Source organism: Lampetra fluviatilis, chromosome 45 (genome assembly GCF_964198595.1).
Source record: "Lampetra fluviatilis chromosome 45, kcLamFluv1.1, whole genome shotgun sequence".
NCBI classification, from domain to species: Eukaryota; Metazoa; Chordata; class Hyperoartia; order Petromyzontiformes; family Petromyzontidae; genus Lampetra; species Lampetra fluviatilis.
In genome coordinates this window covers 2807029-2828847 of record NC_136319.1, presented here as the reverse complement: position 1 = coordinate 2828847, position 21819 = coordinate 2807029, and the positions used below count along the sequence as shown (strand labels likewise).

General features: G+C 49.0%; 1 protein-coding gene across 1 annotated transcript in view; it reads left to right on the top strand.

Moving 5' to 3' along the window:
• LOC144947520 (protein phosphatase 3 catalytic subunit alpha-like) overlaps positions 1 to 21819 on the top strand; it is a 48211-nt gene that overhangs the window by 7948 nt on the left and 18444 nt on the right. Inside the window, exons 3-9 of the mRNA XM_078876737.1 lie at positions 1268 to 1392; positions 2551 to 2662; positions 3741 to 3886; positions 11326 to 11465; positions 12183 to 12260; positions 18647 to 18741; positions 19728 to 19853. Coding sequence (XP_078732863.1) covers positions 1268 to 1392; positions 2551 to 2662; positions 3741 to 3886; positions 11326 to 11465; positions 12183 to 12260; positions 18647 to 18741; positions 19728 to 19853 — 822 coding nt within the window. The remainder of the gene's footprint in view (positions 1 to 1267; positions 1393 to 2550; positions 2663 to 3740; positions 3887 to 11325; positions 11466 to 12182; positions 12261 to 18646; positions 18742 to 19727; positions 19854 to 21819) is intronic.

The following is a 21819-nucleotide window of genomic DNA, read 5'->3' as shown; positions in this document are numbered from 1 at the left end:
TCACTAGCAATCGCTCACCGCCAACCACTTTGTTACTGCTAGCAACCGCTTACCGCTCGCAACCTCTCACCGATAACCCTTACCACCAACCGCTCAGTAGCCCGGCTACCGCTAGCAGACGCTCGCTTGCAACCGGTCACCGTTCGTATCAGCTCACCGGTACCCTCACCTCTCGCTCATTAGCAACCGCCACTTGCCCGGCTACCGCTAGCAGACGCTCGCTTGCAACTGGTCACCGTCACTATCCGCTCACCGTTACCCTCACCTCTCGCTGATTAGCAACTGCTCACTTGCCCGGTTACCTCTAGCAGACGCTTACCGGTAACTTCACTGCCGTTTGCTCACCAAGTTACCGCTAGCAACCGCTCTACTTGCCAAGTTACATTTATAATCGCTCGACTGGGGGCTACCGCTCGCTTTTTGGCTGTGTTGACGAGTTAGCCGATTACTTAGGCCTGGGGTGTGGAACCTTTTTCTGCCAAGGGCCATTTGGATCTTTATAACATCATTCGCGGGCCATACAAAATTATCAACTTAAAAATGAGCCTGTTATATTTTGTCAAACATGTAATTTACTCACCGCTAATGCGATGGGCTGGAACTGCTTCTCTTTGGCGAGGCATGTGATGTTAGCTGGTATTGATGATGCTGCTACTCGCAACTACTTTTCCAAGTTTGCTCCTAGATTTATTGAATTTCGAGTCCCGCCTGCAGTTGCCTTGGCAGGGCCAGACCAAATGATTTCTCGGGCCTTATACGGCCCGCGGGCCGGACGTTCCCCACCCCTGACTTAGGCGATCGGTCACCTGGGAAACTGGTCCCCTGGTTGGCTAGGTAAAGCGCTTGTTACCTAGGTAACCAGGGGTCCATGTGACTCGCTAAACTAAACTAAAAAACTAAACTGTTTTTATTTAGCCAGGTAAGGCCCCACTGTGCTGTGTAGCTCTTTTTCAGAAGCAACCTGACTATCACAAATGATAGCTCCACCAAGTGGCTGATACCATCGCTGCGTAGAAATTTAAAGGAGCAGTCAAATACTCCTCTAAATGCTGTGATGTCGATTCTAAATGTGAAGGGAAAAACCGGAGGGCCCGGAGAAAAATCCACATGACCACGGGGAGAGAGAGAGACACGCAGACTCCAAATATGGAGCAGTAGGCATCGAACCCACAACCTCCTTATACCAGGCGAGGTAGTTAACATCTCCTAGCCACCGTGGTTCCCATCAGTTGACTCTATTCTCCTCCCCCCCCTCCTCCTTTCCCAGTGTGTGGAGATGTCCATGGGCAGTTCTATGACCTAATGAAGTTGTTTGAGGTGGGAGGCTCCCCGGCTCAGACGCGATACCTGTTCCTGGGAGACTACGTGGACCGTGGATACTTTAGCATCGAGGTGAGCGACCCCTCACCACTTACCCACCCACTCACCCATCCACTCAAACTCACCAACTCACTGATCCACCCACCCACCCACTTACCCACTCACTCATTCAACTACTCACTGGCCCGCTCACTTACTCACTGACCCACTCAACAACTCACCCACCTACTCACTCACCCATCCACTCACCCATCCACTCACTCAACTCCTCACTGACCCGCTCATCCAGCCACCCACACTCACCCACACACTCACCCACCGATCCACCCATCCACTCACTCAACGACTCACTCACTGACCCACCCACTTATTCATCAACCACTCGCTCATCACCCACTCACTCACCCATTCACACTCAATCTACTCACTCGCCCACGACGAGATGGCGAATTGTTAACGTTCAAGCGACAGTTTCGGGGGCGAGCGTTGGGCACGAGTGCCGAGGTGCGGGAAGAGTCATCGAGACTTGGGATTTACGTTGAGGTGAAATTGAGGGATGAACAGTGGACTATAGAAACAAACAAAGATCCCCCATCTTAACAGGCTGTTGAGGCAAGTGCTGTTAGCGAGCACCTATGGAGGCCGGCACGGCACATGATGGGGTGGGTGGGTGGCCAGCACTACGGGGAGGCCTAGAATCGGTTTAGATAATCGTCGCCGGTGTTGGCTGTGAGCGGAAATCGAACTCGGGGCTCCGGGTTCACGGCGCAGCGTAGCGCTAACCACTACACCACTGCTCCCTGAAGTGTACTGTACACACTCTCACTCACACACGTAACAGATAGCAACTCGGCATCCCTGAGTACAGCAAAAAGGGAAAATATCTTGCAGAATGAGTTTTACCAAGAGGGAGGGGTCGATCATTTTGGACCCAGGAACGCAACTCCAGTCTCCCCAGTGGTCCTCTTATTTGTCGGATGCGGTTTTGCCCAACACGGAATTTTCCAGGAAGGTAACCCCCCCCCCATCATTCGGAAAGGTCTGCCTGTATATTTCTGTGTATATCTCTGCGTGTCTTTCTGTATGTCTCCGTGTGTACCTGTGTGGGAGCGCATTGCGTGCTGTACCTGTGTATCTCCGTGTGTATCTCTCTGTCTCAGTGCATATCTGTGTATTTCTCTGTATATCTTCATGTGTATATCGCTGTGTGTGTATCTCTGGGGAGCGCAGTGTGTGCTGTATCTCTGGGCGCTGAAGATTCTCTACCCTGGAAGCCTCTTTCTGCTCCGCGGGAACCACGAGTGTCGCCACCTCACAGAGTACTTCACCTTCAAGCAGGAGTGTGAGGAGACACGGGGAGAGAGACACGGGGAGGAGACACGAGGGGTAGACACGGGGAGGAGACATGGGGGGTAGACACGGGGAGGAGACACGAGGAGGAGACACGGGGGGTAGACACGGGAGAGAGACACGGGGGGGGAGGAGATGCGTGGGGGAGAGACATGGTGGGGAGACACGGGGTGGAGAGACGGGGGAGACACAGGGAGGAGACACGGGGGGTAGACACGGGGGGTAGACATGGGGGGTAGACACGGGGGGTAGACACGGGGAGGAGACGCGGGGGGGAGACACGGGGTGGAGACACGGGGGGGAGACACGGGGGGAGACACGGGGGGGGAGACACGGGGGGGTGGCAGACACAGGGGGGTGGCAGACACAGGGGGGAGACACGGGGAGGAGACACGGAGGGGAGACACGGGGGGGGGGAGACACGGGGGGGGGAGACGGGGGGGGGGGAAACACGGGGGGGAGACACGGGGGGGAGACACGGGGGGGAGGCACGGAGGGGAGGCACGGGGTGGAGACACGGGGTGGAGAGATGGGGGGAGACACGGGGGGGAGACACGGGGGCGAGACACGGGGGGGAGACACGGGGGAGGAGACACGGGGTGGGGGGAAACACGGGGGGGAGACACGGGGGGGAGACACGGGGGGGAGGCACGGAGGGGAGGCACGGGGTGGAGACACGGGGTGGAGACACGGGGTGGAGAGACGGGGGGGAGACACGGGGGCGAGACACGGGGGGGGAGACACGGGGGAGGAGACACGGAGGGGGGAGACACGGGGGGGGGAAACACGGGGGTGGGAGACACGGGGGGGGGAGACACGGGTGGGGGGGGAGACACGGGGGGGAGGCACGGAGGGGAGGCACGGGGTGGAGACACGGGGTGGAGAGACGGGGGGAGACACGGGGGGGAGACACGGGGGCGAGACACGGGGGGGAGACACGGGGAGGAGACACGGGGGGGAGACACGGGGAGGAGGAGATATGGGGGGGGGGACCCTGAGAGAGTCTCTGCTTGTGTGCGATGCCTGTCCGTGTCTCTGTGTGCGCGATGCCTGCACGTGGCGCTCCACAGGCCGTATCAAGTATTCTGACCGCGTGTATGATGCCTGCATGGAGGCGTTTGACTGCCTCCCGCTGGCGGCGGTGATGAATCAGCAGTTCCTCTGCGTCCACGGGGGGCTCTCCCCGGAGCTCCACACCCTCGACCAGATCCGCAGGGTGAGTTCAGCTCTCGCCGGGGCCATCGGCCCACTCACGAGGTCGCTCACGAGGTCGCTCACGAGGTCGCTCACGAGGTCGCTCACGAATTCGCTCACGAGGTCGCACACGAGGTCGCTCACGAGGTCGCTCACGAGGTTGCACACGAGGTCGCTCACGAGGTCGCTCACGAGGTCGCACACGAGGTCGCTCACGAGGTCGCTCACGAGGTCACTCACGAGGTCACTGCTGTGGGTTCCTGAAACCGACGCGCCCTTCCCTTCCCTCCCTCTCTTCCCTTTTTTATGATCAGAAGAAACCAAGATGCTCAGTTATTTGGCCCTTTGTTTCGTTTATCGTGTCATTTCTTTTGCTTTTAACTTTTTTTTGGCTTTTATGGACCTTTTTTCGTGAAAAATCTAACATGTTTATGCTTTTTTCCCATGTAACATAAGTTCCATTGTGTACTGTGTTCAGATAGAAACAAAAAAAACACCCTCAAAAACTCATTGCTTGATCTCCTCCCATCAGTCACATTACACAGGGCAGTCTCTACAGCCCAACATCTAAAAAAAGATTGAACACCCCTCCCCCCTCCGTCAACTGAGCGTGGCGAAATTCCAGTCATATTTTGGCAGAAACCAGAACCTGGAAGATGCGACAGTGGCTGTCTAAGCTGTTTAATTCAATATGCACACTTTCTGGCCCTATATATCACCAGTTTGGCATTGTTTCTGACAAAGTTCACCAAGCCCTCTACTATATCTTGGTCTGCATTCCCCTTAAATCCAAAAATGAGATTCGTTGGGGAGAAATTAAGTTTCAATTTCAGCAAGATATTGCGTAGGAGCTTAAAAAGGCGGGTTGAGACTTTTACAATGTAAACACTGATAGGCAACTATTTCGATTTCACCACGGAATAAACATTCTGGCTTGGTGTCCTGTGAAGTGTGCCAGAAAAGTATTTGTGGTCACCGTACCGTGGGCAATGCTCCAGCTCAGGTCACCCTGGCGTTGAGATGATGGGCTAGGGTAGAACAGCTCCCAGTGAGGGTTACACGATCGCTGCAGGGCATAGAGTCTCTCCTAGCGTGGTCTTTTGCGCGACCTTCGTACTTGTTGATGATGGAAGCAAACCACACGAGCGTACAGTTGATTTCGTTCTACTTTTGAGAAGTGCTCTTCCCGGACACTCTGCGAAAAAAGGAAGTGGGTACTTTTCTTGCCGACTCGACAGTCTGCTCCGGTAACATTGGACTACCAGGAGCTGACACGTCACCAACACTGATGGCAGACGTGCCCCACCCCCCCCCCCCACTGCTTTTGAGCGAGACTTCCGCAATTTTTTCGGCGATTCTTATTGAATGCAGTCCCATTATTGCAGCCATCTGGGTAGAGAGAAGCCACTGACCGTGCTTGCCTGGTTTCACCAGATCGCCTACCCTAGTGAGATGCGTATCGAACGTAACGCTTCTCAATGGCTAAGCCCACAAGAGAGGGTTAGTCCCGTGTCAGGATTCCGCAAAAGCTGTTCGAGAGTGAGGTCTGATGCAGACCGGGGTTTATTCATTCGGGTAGTGACGGGGGCAAACCGCAGGCCTGTAGGACACTCGTGTAAAAATTGGGAATCTGCGTTAGCGGGGGTACCCATGATGTTAATTTAGAATTGCTGCACTGCGCTGCCCTCCAGGTTACTGAGAATATAAGATGGTGTGGAATACCACGTGAGTGATGGGGCTGTGTACAGAAAACTTTGCGCGGCTTGCAAGCGAAAGGTGGACAGTTGACTCCGTACGCACACGAGACCTTGCCCGCCTCCCCGCAGTGACAAAGCCTAAGATAGCGGCCACACGGTGCCTCCTATGTGACTAACAGAAATGAGGTGACCTCTGAAGTTTGCCGATCAGATGAGCCGGCGGAACAAGGGGGAAAAAAAGCGGTGCCACATTTCGGAAGCAACCAGCTGGTTCATGACCAGGGTTTTTCCTCCAAACGTGAGGGTTTTACACAGGTGCCCCCAATGTTCCAGTTGTTCCCTCACCCTTTCTTCCAAAGTATCCCAGTTACTCTGCAGCCATTTATCTCCAGGCCTCAGGAGCACGCCAAGATTTTGAAGGCATCCCTTTTCTCCCCGCGATTGCTTTGGCCATCTCAGGGAACTAGGCTTCGTCCCACTGCCCCTTGAGTGGGCCCACTGCATTTCTGACAATTCATCCTGGAGGATGCACGAGAATATATCTCTTGGCACCCGTGGAGCCGTTCAGCATTGTCGAAGCCTTGTAAGAGGAGGAGAATGTCGTCGGCGTCTGCTGTGAGAGTCACTTTCATACTGGGTTCCTTCAGAGTTTTAAGCAAGGTGATTCTTCATCGAAGTTGATACAGAATAGGTTCTACGATGAGGGTGTCGAGCTGCCCTAATATAGGGGACAGACAGCCTTGTCTGATACCTCGACTGAGTTATATAGGAGCAGTTAGTACCATGCTAACTTTGATGACACACTGGGACGTGTTATGAAGCAAGTCGATTCTTTGTATTAAGTTAGCTCCAAATCCAAAAGCTTTTAAGAGTGCCGAGTAGATTCCCGCATGGTCAACCCTGTCAAAGTATTTATCTTGATCAAGGGAGAGTAAAGCCAGCGGAAAGTCCAAATGTTCAGACCGGGTGATTAGATCTCTGACTAGGAAAATCCCATCATCAGTGGTCCTCCCTGGAACAGTGCATGACTGGTAATTGCCTATAACCTGAGCCAAAAACCCGTTTAAGCCTTGCGGACACAGCCTTAGCTAGAATCATATAATCTGTGCACAGCACTTGAGACCTGGACGCCAGTTTTTCAGGTATCTAAGATCACCTTTTTCTGGGAGCAGTCTAAACACTGCACTCCTCCAGGACTGAGGCATCATGTTACTCTCCACTGCTTATTCTAGAACATCTTTGTAGTCTTTCCGCAGGGAGTGCCAAAAATGCTGATAAAACTCTCCTGTTAGTCCATCAATCCCTGGCGATTTGTTCCTGGCCAGAGCGCTCACGGCCATGTATTAGGTCACTCTTTTATACCTACGTCAATAATTATTCCCTCTTCTTCGCCCAACAGAGGAACATTTTTCCAGATGTCTTTTTGAGCATGTGTAGATGTACACTCTGGGGAAAATAGATTATTATAGTATTGAGCAACTTTTGGGGCTATTTGATCATTGTTTGAGGACACGGACCCCATTGTAATCAACACCGGGCGGCTAAAATACAGTGAGTTGGCATAGTAGGGGGCACAAGTGGTGCATCGGCCAGTCATCTCAGTCAGTCAACCCATGGAACCTGCTGGGTCTACCCCGTGACCTCCTGCCAGCGGGCGTTCGACACTTCACGTGGCCTTGAACTGCACTTAGCCTGGCACAAGCGCCGTGGTGACCTCACCGCCACCTAGTGGCGAATAGGGAAACCATTTGGCTTCCCTAATGAGAAGAAAAGTGTTGAGCCAGAGTCCTTGTCAAGGGTGTATTTAAACCGTGAGCGTATCAATGCCCCTTTTTGCCTTCTCTTTCTCGAATTCTTTTAGACGTTCATTGTTCACCATGTCGTAGGCCTGGATGTCCCACATCCTCCGCCTTTGCTTTATGCTGCGGACCGTGCTCTCAACATCAAAAATATCATGTTCTTGGATCTTTCAGTAAAGTCACGTAGAAGGGAAATAATAAAATAATAAAAATAAAACATAAAAATTCTCACGACGTTTCGGCCACAACACAAGCAGCCGCCCTCAGGTGAAGAAACAGAGCTGTCGGAAAGACAGCGTTCTAATGAAACGTCGTGATAATTTTATTATGTTTTATTTTAAATATTTTATTATTTCACTTTTACGTGACTTTACCGAAAGATCCAAGAATATGAATCCCTGCAGTCACGAAAGCTTTAAATCTAAAAATATAATTGTCGGTTCATTGCGTACTTCCCCAGGCATTTGAGTCACACCGTTCTCAAAGCGATTAGTGAAGATGGCGTCTTCCAAAAGGGCATCATGGAAATGCCAGTTTGCAGATCCCCATGGGACTTCTTGTATCTTCGCATGAAGCATAATGAGTTGATGGTCTGCCAGCGGTGCAGCCCGGATACTGGATGCAACAGCATTATTTCCAAGGTATTTTGAAGTGTAAAATCGGTCGATCCTTGATTGCGACACTGTCCTGTCAACTCGACCTGTTGTGACGGTAAAACCCTTTCTGCCGAGGATGTTATGTCTGCCACACGTCAGTCAGAGCGTATACGCGAAGCAGATCCTGCAAGGCATTCAAGATATCGCTGTTGCATTGTTCAGCTCCAGTGCGGTCGAGAACATACATTTTGTAATTGTAATCACCTCCCAAAGTGAAGCACCCGTCATTTGTAATGTTCATTGATTGGTGCGTAGACATTAATGAGGTCACGTAGGTAAAAAATAAAAATTAATTAAAGTAAAATAAAAATATAATGAAAATCACGACGTTTCGGAGGCAACACAAGCTTCCGTCTTCAGGTGGAACCGTCACAGCACGGTTGCTGTATCAGGTAAGTTTTACTTGATACAGCTATCGTGCTGTGACGGTAAGTTTTACTTGATACAGCTATCGTGCTGTGACGGTTCCACCTGAAGACGGAAGCTTGTGTTGCCTCCGAAACGTCGTGATTTTTATTTTACTTTTATAAAAAAAAAATTTTTACCTACGTGACTTTATCGAAAAAAAAACGAAGCATATGAATCCTTGCAGTCACAAAAGCTTCAAATCTAGAATTAATGAGGTCCTTGTGTCTTTTTTCTAGATTTGAAGTTGTTGTGACTGCAAGGATAATAATAAAATGAAAATAACTAAATTAAGTTATTTAATTTTATTATTTAAATTTTTCATCTACGTGACTTTACCGAAAAAACCAAAGAGTATGGATCCTTATGTCTTATTTTTTACATTGAGGGCACTTGCCGGTACCACTTCAGCTTGGTAAACCACGTTGGGTGACTAAACCCTGGTGCAAACAATGTTGCAACCCCAGAGGAGGTGTGAGAATGTTGACTCAAGAACAAATCCCCACCTTCGCCACGATTATTATCCTCTTCTGCCCCCTCCGTGTGGGTTGCACTGTCCGCTTACAAATTTGGGATGTCTTTAAATGAATAATCCTCATCCCCACTAGATCCTGAGTTTAAAGAAGGACGAGTCATCTACGGATGTCCTCTGCAGAGGTCCAGCTTTTTTAAAGGTGGCCGGGGGTGGCTGACTGAACCGCCGTCGCCATGGCAGCACATTGAGATGGAATGGGACCTACTGCTGCCAACTCACGTGGGCTCTGTGGTTAGGGGCTCTGCCTTGAGCCACCCATTGGGGTTTCCACTTTGTCACTCCCTTCCCTCGCCCCCACTGCTCCATCTCTGCCTCGGCTCTTGCGCTCGACAAGTATCTCTATGTATTGGTATCCATTTTTTAAATACAGATAGTCCCCGAGTTATGATGGTCCGACTTACGATATTTCGATCTTACGGTGGCAATAGCGATACGACAAAATTGTTAAATATTTTAAAATCCGTGCGGCAGGAAAAAGCACCAGCGAACGGGGTACGATACTGTACGTTGGGACGCTGCCGGGATGTACGCATCTCCCGCCTTGTGCGATGCCTCACTCTCACCAGCGGTCGACGGGGTTAAGTTGTCTCGGTGTTAGCGCGTGTAATTTTTTTAAATAAATACATACAGTATAGAGTTTATACAGTACGGTACTGTAAATTGCTCTGTTTTGCTAAATTATCACCATTCTTTAAGACTCCTGGGTAGGCTCGGCCATCTTCGACTTACGATATTTTTGACTTACGATGGGGTCGTCGTAACGCATCTCCATCGTAAGTAGAGGACGACCTGTATTATAAAGTGCGTTTTTTGGGTCAAAAGGGGCACTATTCGATGCTCTAGGAACAAATTGAGCCATATTCTTTGGGTCTTTCGGTAAAGTCACGTAGATAGGTTGAAAGATAATAACAAAAAACTACGACGTTTCGATCACAACACAAACGACTGCTTGTTTTGTGATCGAAATGTTTTTTGTATTAACATGCAATTTGTTATCATGTTACAGTGTATTATCCATTCTATATCCATTTAAAAAGATAGTCCCTTATAAGTGGAAAAAAATGTAAGCACCCTGTATCATAGTGTAGTGTATAGTATGTATGTATGTTGAATTTCTTTCTCACTGTGCGTAGCCAACCATGCTCATGGGAGGTAGTGTATGGTATGTAGAGTAGTGTATGGTATATTTGTATGTTGAACTTCTTTCGCACTGTACGTAGCCAACTGTGCTAGCCGGAGGTGCACTGTTGCTGCAGGTGCACTGCGACAGTGCCGGCTGTGCTGGACTCTCGGAAACTCGTGAGGTGCAGTGCAAACGAAGGTCCTCGCAACGTGGAGCAAACCCCAAAAATGTTTCTCAACACAAACAGAAGTGGGGAACAAAACAAAAAAACTCCTTAAGAAAAGTTTTTTTTTAAAACAATGTTTTTATGAACAGCTTCGTTTAACTCGCGGTTGAGAAGTGCGTCAATGATGCAGCGCCTGCTCCCACATCAACATTCGTTCACACGAAGCAGGCACGCCTGAGACACGTGGCACCTGCTTTCTTGGGCGAGGTGATTCCAGAGTTTAGGGACCGCGGCGTTTTTGACCTACACAGATAAATATAAATAATAAGGCGTCCATACAAAATGTTATTTCTGTAAAGTAGCGAATTAATTGATTAATTGATGCCGATTTTGATACAGGCATGCATTGTCACCAGATCTGAGTACGTGTGAAAAATGTGGAATTGATTGGACAACGGGAAGTGGACGAGATTTGTATTTCAAGATTTGACCACGACAAACATAGGAGTCAAGTTAAGTCTACCCGTTGAAAAAGATGCACCTCTAAAGTTAACTGAGGATTTGTAGAACGCAGGGCACGGGTGCTGATTGGAGCAGAAGAGAACATAGGACGGAACAGCAAAAAGACGTGTCCGTAAAACAAAAAAAGGTGTATCAAATCAAATAAAAACTCACCGTAGAAGGATGAAATTATCACAAAAAGATGCAAAGAAAGAAGGAAAAAAAAAGGAAGGTTAAAGCGGTGATTAGCCTAGGTCAGTGGTTCTTCTTAACCTGGAGTGCGCGCACCCCATGGGGGTGTGAGATGCCCTTTCTGGGGATACGAGACATGGCTGAATAATTTCTTTTAGATGGTAAATCATTCGAATGAAGCACAGGGCACATAAGTACAACTACTTTGTTTCATGAAACCCTATGTATTTATTAACATTATACTTTATTTTCTAAACGATTGAGAAGCAAAGAGGGTGCAAGGCTGCACTGAAAGTTAAGAACCACTGGTTTAGGAGCTGTGTGTTAAACCCCACTTTTCCCTCCCCACCCTCTCCCTTCCTCTCTCTCCCCCTCCCCCGCTTTCAGCTGGACAGGTTCCGAGAGCCTCCGGCCTACGGCCCGGTCTGCGACCTCCTGTGGTCGGATCCCCTCGAGGACTTTGGGAGTGAGAAAACCCAGGAGCATTTCACCTACAACAGCGTGCGTGGGTGCTCCTACTTCTACAGGTGGGAGGGGTTGATGGGAGGGAGGGGGGGCGGGAGGGTAAGCTCATAGACTGACCCACTCACCCACCTTCCAATTAGCATGGTTGGATATGTACGGTGTGAAAGAAGTTCAACATACATCGACTCACTAGCTTAACAACTGTTTTGTTGCCAGAAAGGGTAAAACGCTCATATTATCTTTCATACTTTCATCTTGGAAAAAATCTCCCACGAGTTGAAGGTGACTGTGTCAGGTGAGCTCAGAATTGCTGAGAAAAACCGGGCCACATGCACAGACACCACAGGAGCACCACAGAGACACGCCCACTTCCCAGCATACACAGCAAGGGGTAGAGAGTGGGACAGAGAGAGACTTGTGGAATATACGTGTTTGTATGCGAGTGTGCGTTTACGTGTGTGTGTATGTGGTGAGCGATAGTGTAGTAGTTAGCTACAAATATGACGACCCGCGCTCGATTCTCGCTCAAGGCCAACACCAGTGACGATTATCTGAACCTGTCTTGAGCCTCCTCCCCGAGGGCGACTCAGCCTCAATTGAGTACCTGGTGTGATGTGTAAAAACATCGCCACGGGGGAGACAAAGGCGTCCTTGCATAGTGCTGGCCACGCACCCCCTCATGTGCCGTTCCGGTCTTAATAGGTGCTTGATAACAACACTTGCCCCAACATTCTGTTAAGGCTACACGGGGGATCTTTGTCTTTGTCTGTGTTATGCAGCTACCCGGCCGTGTGTGAGTTCCTGCAGAACAACGGACTCCTGTGCGTGATCCGTGCCCATGAAGCGCAAGATGCAGGGTACTCACTCACCTACCTACCCACCCACTCACCCACCCACTCACCCACTCACCCACCCACTCACCCACTCACCCACCCACTCACCCACCCACTCACCCACCACTCACTCACCTACTCATCCGCCCACTCACCAACCCACTCACTCACCCACTCGCTCACCTACTCATCCGCCCACTCACCAACCCACTCGCTCACCTACTCATCCGTCCACTCACCCACCCACTTACCTACCCAATCACCCACTCACTCACCTGCCCAGTCACCTATTCACTCACCCTCCCACTCACTCACCCACTCACCTATCCAGTCACCTACCCACTCACCTGCCCACACACCAACCCACTCACTCACCTACCCATTCGTGCACTCGCCCACCCACTTACCTATGCACTCACCTACCCACTCACTAAACCACTAATTCGCCCACTCACCCACCCATTCACATACCCACTCACCCACTTACTCAACCACTGATTCGCCCACTCAGCCACCCACTTGCTCGCTCGCACAAATGGCACCCTTCATCACCAGTTTGCTTGAGAGGTCATCTCTATTCTTTGGGTCTTTCGGTAAAGTCACGTAGATAGGTTCAAAAGAAAATATTTTTTTGAACCTATCTACATGACTCTACCGAACGACCCAAAGAATATTAATTCCTGCAGTCACGAAATCTTTAAGTCAGGTCATCTCTACCCCGCGTTTTTTCTGGTCTCATGCTCCAGATTGCCCTTTGCACTTCCTCGACAGATGGCCAACCACCCACAGGGAGCAGCTACTTCCTCCAATATTGCAGGCACGGCAGCACAAGCAGACTCAGCCCCACCTTGCCCCATGATTTGTATGAGCCAAGGGGTTTCTGCTCCCCCAATACCTCTCAGAAATTCTCAGCAAACCTGTGAACCTGTTCTTGGCGGTCAGAGATTGGATCACCGTTTCTTTCCATTGAAAAAGATGGTGATAGATGTGGTGCTGCAAGTAACTTTTTTTTATGGATTCAAAGAGTCATTGCTGATTGCATGCTACCAAGGAAAGTTTGCAATTTTTCAGCAACCCGCGACTACCTTTGGATCTCCACAGCTTTCCGAACCTCGGAGCGAAGGCTGCGGTCAGCCTCCTCATTCTTGGACGTGGCTTATTGTAGGCGGTGGGAGTGGGCACTGTCAATTTCTCTCAGCCAGCCGGAACACCTTCTCTGTCAGCCATGGTCTCTGCTGTGGTCTGGACCGCATACCCAATGCAGCCATAGCAGCTGCATGAGTTGCTGGCCTGAAACCCCACTCATTACCCCCTCGGCATCCCGAGGAGGGATGGACGATGCCAACCCCAGTCGCAAGCGGTGATCCATTTTCTCGCATGCAATCTTCATCGGCTCAGAATCAGAATCTATCTTTATCCTGGAGAAATCCGATGAGCTATCAAGCTCTTTTTTCCACAGATATCCACTGGCTGCTGAGACCAGGCTATTGTGGGTTTCAGTGTAGATAAGTGCTGATGCCGGAACGGCACATTGGGGATTACAAGTCCATGAGCTGCACATAAGTCTAGTTGCCTCCTACCGTTATTATTGAGCTGATCTGGCCCATGCCTTGCATCATGACCCACTCGGGCATTAAAGTCACCCAACAGGATGATTCTCACGAGGAGCTACTCTAGCCAGCACCTGGGACAAGAGGTTGAAGAAGGCATCTGACTTTTACCTGCATCCTCCCACTTGGGAGGAAGCATGAGCAACCACCACCATTCACCTCCCATCGATGGGGAAGCGAGCTGACAATAGCCTGGGACTCGCAGCTTCCCACACCTCGTCTCCACGCTCCCACGCCTCCCCCCTTCATTCTTTTTCTCAGAAGAAGTGCCACTCCCCATTGTTTGGCAGTGTCCTACCCCTCGAGTGGAGAACTGTCCGCGCCTCATGGCGACCGGAGCCCGAACCAAACCTCCAGTATACACCAGAGGTTCAAGCGGCACTGGTCAAGCTCCTGACAGAGGAATGGCAGCCTTTCTTTCGCAGTGAGTGTTCGGACATTCCACATGCGTAACTTCAGGATTTCTGTTTCTGGAAGAACCCTGAGGGGAGGGGTAGTGTGTGGCTCTGACAAATGGGTTTTTTGCCAAAAGGCATCCCCAGACGCCTATTCTCCCCATGGCCCTCCAGCGCAAGCTTTGTTTGGTGTTTCCAGCATGGTTAATGAGTACAAATGAGTGACAGGTGGAGGGATTAACAGCCCCTCGCACTAACACCGATTTTGCTATGAAGATAAAGATCACCCTGTAGCTTTAACAGACTGTTGGGGCAAGTGCTACTAGCGAGTAACTGCACCTATGAAGGCCGGAACGGCACAAAAGCGGGTTAATGGTCAACATCACGCCGCATTTGTCTCCCAAGTAGCGATGTTTGCACATGGCACTAGGTACTCATTTGAGGCTGAGGCAATCTAGGGGAGGCCCAAGATGGAGTCAGATAATCATCACTGGTGTTGGCCGTGAACGGGAATCGAACTCAGTTGACGGGTTTGTAGCGCAATGCGCTAATGACTCTACGATGTACAAACATGCATTTTAACACCTAGAATAAAACAAATACTCACCCACCCACTCACTCACTCACCTACCCACCTACTCACCAACTCACCAACTTACACACTCACTCATCTTCTCATTCACCCACCCACTCACCCACTCATTCACTCACTTACCTCATTCACTCAGTCACCGACTCACTCACCCACTCATCCAACAACAATAACAACCGCCGTTTACCACTGAGTGTTGGTGACATCACAATCGCGCTTGTGCCAGGCTAGGTGCACTTTGAGGCCACATGAAGTGCAGGAGGTCACGGGACAGACCCAGGTGCCATGGGTTGACGGACTAATCTGTCACTCCACATAAAGCTTCGGGTCTTCTCGTCCACAGTCATCCTCTCCCTTCTCTATGCTTGTGAAACGTGGAGCCCTCTAATTTAACATCTGCACTGGTTATAACAATTCAGGCTGGCCAGCCTACGGTCCATCCTGGGTTTAACCAGGCTGGTTTGTGCGAGGAGCTCACATCCTGAAACATCTGGACACATTTACTTCAGTGAGATGCTCCGGAATGCAAGGCTGCGTTGGCTGGGTCATGTAGCCCGAATGCCCAGCCACCGCATGCCCAAGCCGTGTCTGTTTGGCCACATAGAGGGGGCTAAATAGGCACGACATGGGCTGAAGAAGAGATGGACTGATGTGGATTGGAAGGATATGGAGCTGTCAAGATTGGCCTCTATCGAGGAGGAAGCTCGTGAAGGACGCTACTGGGCAGTTGGAGGTAGTCGCCCTCCAACAACAACAGAGGGCAGAGGAGCAACGCTCATAACAACGAGCGGAGCGCCGGGCAGCTAAAATACAGCAAGTTGGCACAGTAGGGGACAGAGGTGGTGCATCTGCCAGTCATCTCAGTCAGTCAACCCATGGGTCTGTCCCCTGACCTCCAGTCAGCGACCTTTCGATATTTCCCATGGCCTCAAATTGCATCTGGCCTGACACAGGCACTGTGGTGACGTCACTGCATCTTTGTCATGAATGATGGGTGTTGTATGTTGAACATTTTACCGTTCAGAGCCAACCGTGCTAATCGGAGGTATTTGGTTTTACCTGATTGATTCAAAACTTACATTCCAACCTCATACTGATCACATCTCGAAGAAAATCAAATTTCCAGAAACAGACTTTTTTTTCCCATTAGATTGCACCTGCAAATTGTTGAAGCTATCATTCTCCCACTGTTTGACTACTGTGGTGCTGCTCATAGATCAGCTACTGATGAATCACTAAACAGACGAAACCCGCTTCATCATTCTACTCTTCGATTTGCACTGGATGTTCCATACAGGACCCGCCATTTTGTGACCTCTACTTGAAGTCCAATCTCGCATCACTTGATGCGAGAATAATTATACATTGGTGCCCCGTTCATCCCTAACATCCGTTCTTGGCAAATTTGTGCGATGTGCTCTGTGAATTCAATTAATACTCTTTGGTTTTTTCGGTAAAGTCACGTTGGTAAAAAAAGAGAAAATAAATCAAATCACGACGTTTCGGAGGCAACACAAGCTTCCGTCTTCAGGTGGAACCGTCACAACAAAATTAATTCAATTAACCCCACTGTCGAAGAAACCCAAGACGTCCATCTGATGGCAAAAACATGACATGACATTGGAAGAGGGTGACGAAGCCCTTTACCATTGCAGCACCAAGCAACGTTTTAGAACAAACCAACGTTTCCTCCCTTACCTTTGTAAATCTCATGAACAATAAGAACAGGTACTCTTAGTTTTTTCGGTAAAGTCACGTAGGTAAAAAATGTAAATTAATAAAAATAAAATAAATAAAAAAGCTCATTTTTATTATTTTATTTTTATTAATTTGAATTTGAACCTATTACTATATCTTGCTACTGGAAAAAAAATTGAAATTAAAATTAATACAAATAAAATAATAATAAAATCACTTTTTTTATTTCAATTTTTTACCTATGTGACTTTACCGAAAAAACTAAGAGTATGAATCCTTGCAGTCACGAAAGCTTCAAATCTAGAAATAAGAACAGGTTTTACCCTTCCTGCCAATAAAACAGGAGTTGTGTTAAGATGTTCAAACACTAAATGGAAACATTTTGCAATGAATGAAAACAAACATGGCTCTGATAATATATGCATTGTTTCTCGAGACACACATGCCTATGGAACTTTGGGCTCGTCTTCCCATCAAACGGAGGCGAGGAGTAGTGGTCGTGGTTACAGTGGTACCCCGGAGATAGAACTTACTTCGTTCCAGAAGGCCATTTGAAAAACCGATTTGTTGGAACACCGAATAAAATTTCCCCATAATAATTAATGTAAATGACATTAATTGGTTCCAGACACAAGAAATCTCTCATGTTAAAGCATTTTACACTAAGTTTATAGTAATTACATGCATAAAACCATACACCTTTGCCAGTAGCAAGATATAGTAATAGGTTTTTACCTATTATTATATCTTATAGTAATAGGTTTTATCTATTACTATATCTTGCTACTGGCAAAGGAGGTCTCAGTGTAAATGCTTACCCCGAGCTCTCAGTACTCTGATAGTGCGCTGTTTTTGAGTTGTACGCCTTTTGGCATCATCTGCTCCAACAAAAGTGGAGACTCGGCTCTAAGAAAAGCTGTCTCGGGTGTGGACCAATCAATTTTAAGGACAGTGCATATCATTATCAGAGTTGTCTCTTTTTGTTTGCATTTTGACTGCTTGTGTTGTGGTTATTGCAAACATGATCCCTTGTATAAAGGTGTCAGTTTTGGTGCCAGACAAAAGGGTAAAACCCTAGAAATAAATGGAATAAATGAATAAATATATGGAATAAATCAAACAAACGGACATTGAACTTCACTTTACCTGTAGTAAGGAGAGTTGATGGCTTGAGTGGAAGGTGGTGGTGAGGTGGAGGAGGTGGTAAAACCTTTGTCTGGGCAAGCGTCATGCACGCTGGCCATACGCGTCTCAGCCGTACAGGTTCCGTCAACTCGCGATTTGGCCGTTCGACCTCCGAATTTCGTTCGGTTTCCGGGGCAAAAAATGTTCGTGAATGTTGTTCGAACACCGATTTGTTCGAGTTCTGGCGCGTTAGATCTCCGAGGTTCTACTGGAAATGCATTGTCTTGGAAAATGATTGGCCTACACCATGAGCGTGGTTGTTTACATGTTCACCACAAGCACTTTGTGTGGCTAATTCAGACGTGATGCTTGCAAAAAGGTTTCTATTTGGTGTTTAAACATCTTAACACAACTCCTCTTGCATTTTTAATACTTCGATACTGGGCAAAGGTACCATGATATTTGTAAATCTTCCTCACAAAAATGTTCTGAAGCAGCGCTCATTGTAGCCACATTTTACAAATGTGATTTGTAAATTTGATCCTTGACAATGGATCGATAGTTAAAATTTAATGTGCAATGTTATTGAGGGACTGCGGTTTGCCACTGTCTTTGTGTGGTCTTGCTTCTGTTTGTGCTGCCTTGCTGAAGCCTGGGAATTGGTGTACTTATGCAATCTATACTACACTTTGAGCTGCTCCTATCGTGTTTGTGTAGCATCATATTTGTTGTAACATTCTGACCCCGTGTTGCCCCCATTTTGGACATCTTTGAACAATAGCATCATAGCCCATTGGATTTCTCCAGGATAAATTAATATTCGGATTCTGATGTACCGTGAGAGTCTCTCTGTCTCTCACAGGTTCTGAATGTACCGTAAGAGTTCCCGATAGGTGCCAAATGTACCGTAAGAGTCTCTCACATTTAATGTACCGTGAGAGTTTCTTACAGGAACTGAATGAACTGTAAGGGTCTCTCTGTCTCTCACAGGTACCGGATGTACCGTAAGAGTCAAACAACCGGATTTCCATCTCTCATCACCATCTTCTCCGCTCCCAACTACCTCGATGTCTACAACAACAAGGGTAACGCTACACTCACTGCACAATAGCTACACACACACACTCACTACGCCGTGGCTACATACACACACTCACTAGTAGCTACACACACTCACTACGTAGCTACACACACTCACTACGCCGTGGCTACACACACTCACTCACTACGTAGCTACACACACTCACTACGCCGTGGCTACACACACACACTCACTACGTAGCTACACACATTCACTCACTACGTAGCTACACACACTCACTCACTACGCCGTGGCTACACACACTCACTCACTACGTAGCTACACACACTCACTCACTACGCCGTGGCTACACACACACTCACTAGTAGCTACACACACTCATTCACTACGTAGCTACACACACACACTCACTACGTAGCTACACACACTCACTACGCCGTGGCTACACACACACTCACTCACTACGTAGCTACACACGCTCACTACGTAGCTACACACACTCACTACACCGTGGCTACACACACTCACTACGTAGCTACACACTCACTCACTACGCCGTGGCTACACACACACACTACGCCGTGGCTACACACACACTCACTCACTACGTAGCTACACACACACACTCACTCACTACGTAGCTACACACACACACTCACTACGCCGTGTCTACAGACACTCACTAGTAGCTACACACTAACTCACTACGCCGTGGCTACACACACACGCTCACTACGCCGTGGCCACACACACACACTCACTACGCCGTACTCATACACTCCACCCTTACTACAACTTAATCACACTCGTATACACTACACTTTAACTACACACACGTATATACTACACCCCAACTATGCCCTAAAGTCACTCAGCAATTCTCCACTCACACATACTGCTACCCACAGCAAGGCTACCACTACTTTAATACGCTACATCCTAACAACTCTTCTCCCCCTCTCTCTCTCTCCCTCTCTCCCCCTCTCCCCCTCTCTTTCTCCCCCTCTGATTCAACCCTCTCTCTCCCAGCGGCCATCCTCAAGTATGAGAACAACGTGATGAATATTCGCCAGTTCAATTGCTCGCCGCACCCGTATTGGCTGCCCAACTTCATGGACGTTTTCACGTGGTCCCTGCCATTCGTGGGAGAAAAGGGTGAGAGAGACACACACACACACGATGAGAGAGAGTGAGACACGGGGAGAGAGACATGGGGAGAGAGAAATACATGGAAAGAGAGATACGGGGAGAGAGAATGAGACAAGAGGAAAGAGACATCGGGAGAGAGAGTGATACGGGGAGACAGAATGAGACATGGGGAGAGAGATATGGGGAGAGAATGAGACATGGGGAGAGAGAATGAGACACGGGGAGAGAGACATGTGGAGAGAAAGAGACACCGAGAGGAAGACATACGGAGAGAGCTATACGGGGAGAGAGAGTGAGACACAGGGAGAGAGACACGGTAAGACAGAGAGACACGGGGAGAGACATTTAAAAAATCCGAGTTTATTGCTGTCCAGCAATAAGGCACTTGCATCACCAGAAACTCACGCCATGCACAGTGCATACTGTACGTACAGTAAACACAGTGTGCACAGTACACGCAGTGCGTATAGTACCTGCACGAGCTCCGGCAACTCTCATCCGACCTTGGATGAGCGGTTGCTGTTGCATCCAGCGAAGAGAAAGCGCGACGACAGGTGTGTCGGACTCGCGCGTGGGCCAAAACAAACGATGGGAATCATATTCTTGGTTCTTTCGGTAAAGTCACGTAGAAGTGAAATAATAAAATAATATTAATATAAAATAATATAATATTAGTAATATATATCAAGATTAAAACGATGGGAAGTTAAAACGTGGTCCGGCATTTCAACCGCGTCGTGCTGCTTCTCACAACACGCTGCTCCTGCGACTGTCTGGAACACCAGATTCCTTCCGACGTACAAGGGGGAAGCTATTTGGGGGGGGGGGGGTGAAGAGCTGTACTGCACTTTTTTTTACATAGTCCTCATTGACAAATACCTCCTTAGAAAAGTGCTTCCCGCCATCGCGTTCGGTTTGTCATCCTTATCCCCCCCCACCGCGCACGCCACCTCCGATTAGCGGCGGTTGGCTACACGTACGTATGTACGTACGTGCAGCATCTATGAAGGCCGGAAGGGCACACAATGGGGTGGGTGGCCAGTATAAACATCCGGCCTGCCTTTGTCTCTTCACTGGCGATGTTTACACACTGCACCAGGGTACTCATTTGAGGCTGAGTTGACCTAGCAGCGAAGCCCCATAACCGGTTCAGATAATCGCTATCACCGGTGTTGGCCGTGAGCGGGAATCAAACTCGGGTCATCGCCAGGTTCGTAGCGCAGCACGCTACCCGCTACACTAGCGCTCCCCCCATCATCAAACATTGACAAATTCATCTCTTTTAGAAGTTCAACAAACACACAGACACACACGTGCGTGCATCACGTGAAACCGAGGGCTTTCAGTGCGGAGCCTCTGTGCACCGGCTGCTGTCCCAGGGCTACTGGGGGGCAGTTGGAGGCATTCGCCCTCCAGCAGCAACAACAACAGCGGAGGGGGGCGGAGGAGGAGCGACGCTGCTCATCGCAATAATCGGAGCGCCAAGTGCCGATAACGCAATTGGCACAGTGGCACAGGTGGTGGTTCATCTGCCAGTCATCTAAATCGGTCAACCCCACGGCACCTCAGTTTAACACGTACACTTTTGCTACCAATATTATCCATAATAGAGGTATTTTTTAGGATAGATCTCGTAAATACCACGTTCCTTCGGAGTGGGCAGGTAGGAACTTGGTTGGACAGCGCATTAGTGCGATCCGTGTCACGCGGCGCAAGCTGCGTGGGGCTGCGCGTCACGTGGTGCTGAGCCCGCCCGAAGCGCTCTATGAAATACAAATCGAGGGCGTGGTTATGCACGACAGACAGACAAATAATTCCTGGTGGGCAGTGTGAAACTGTTGTTCCTACCTGTATCAATGTGTCGTTAAACCCGCCACCACCCCAACACAAACCAATCAGTAAGGTTTGTCGTTGCAAACAAAACACGCCAATTAATTAGCAGTACTGCACATCGGTGTGTTAGAGAGTAAAC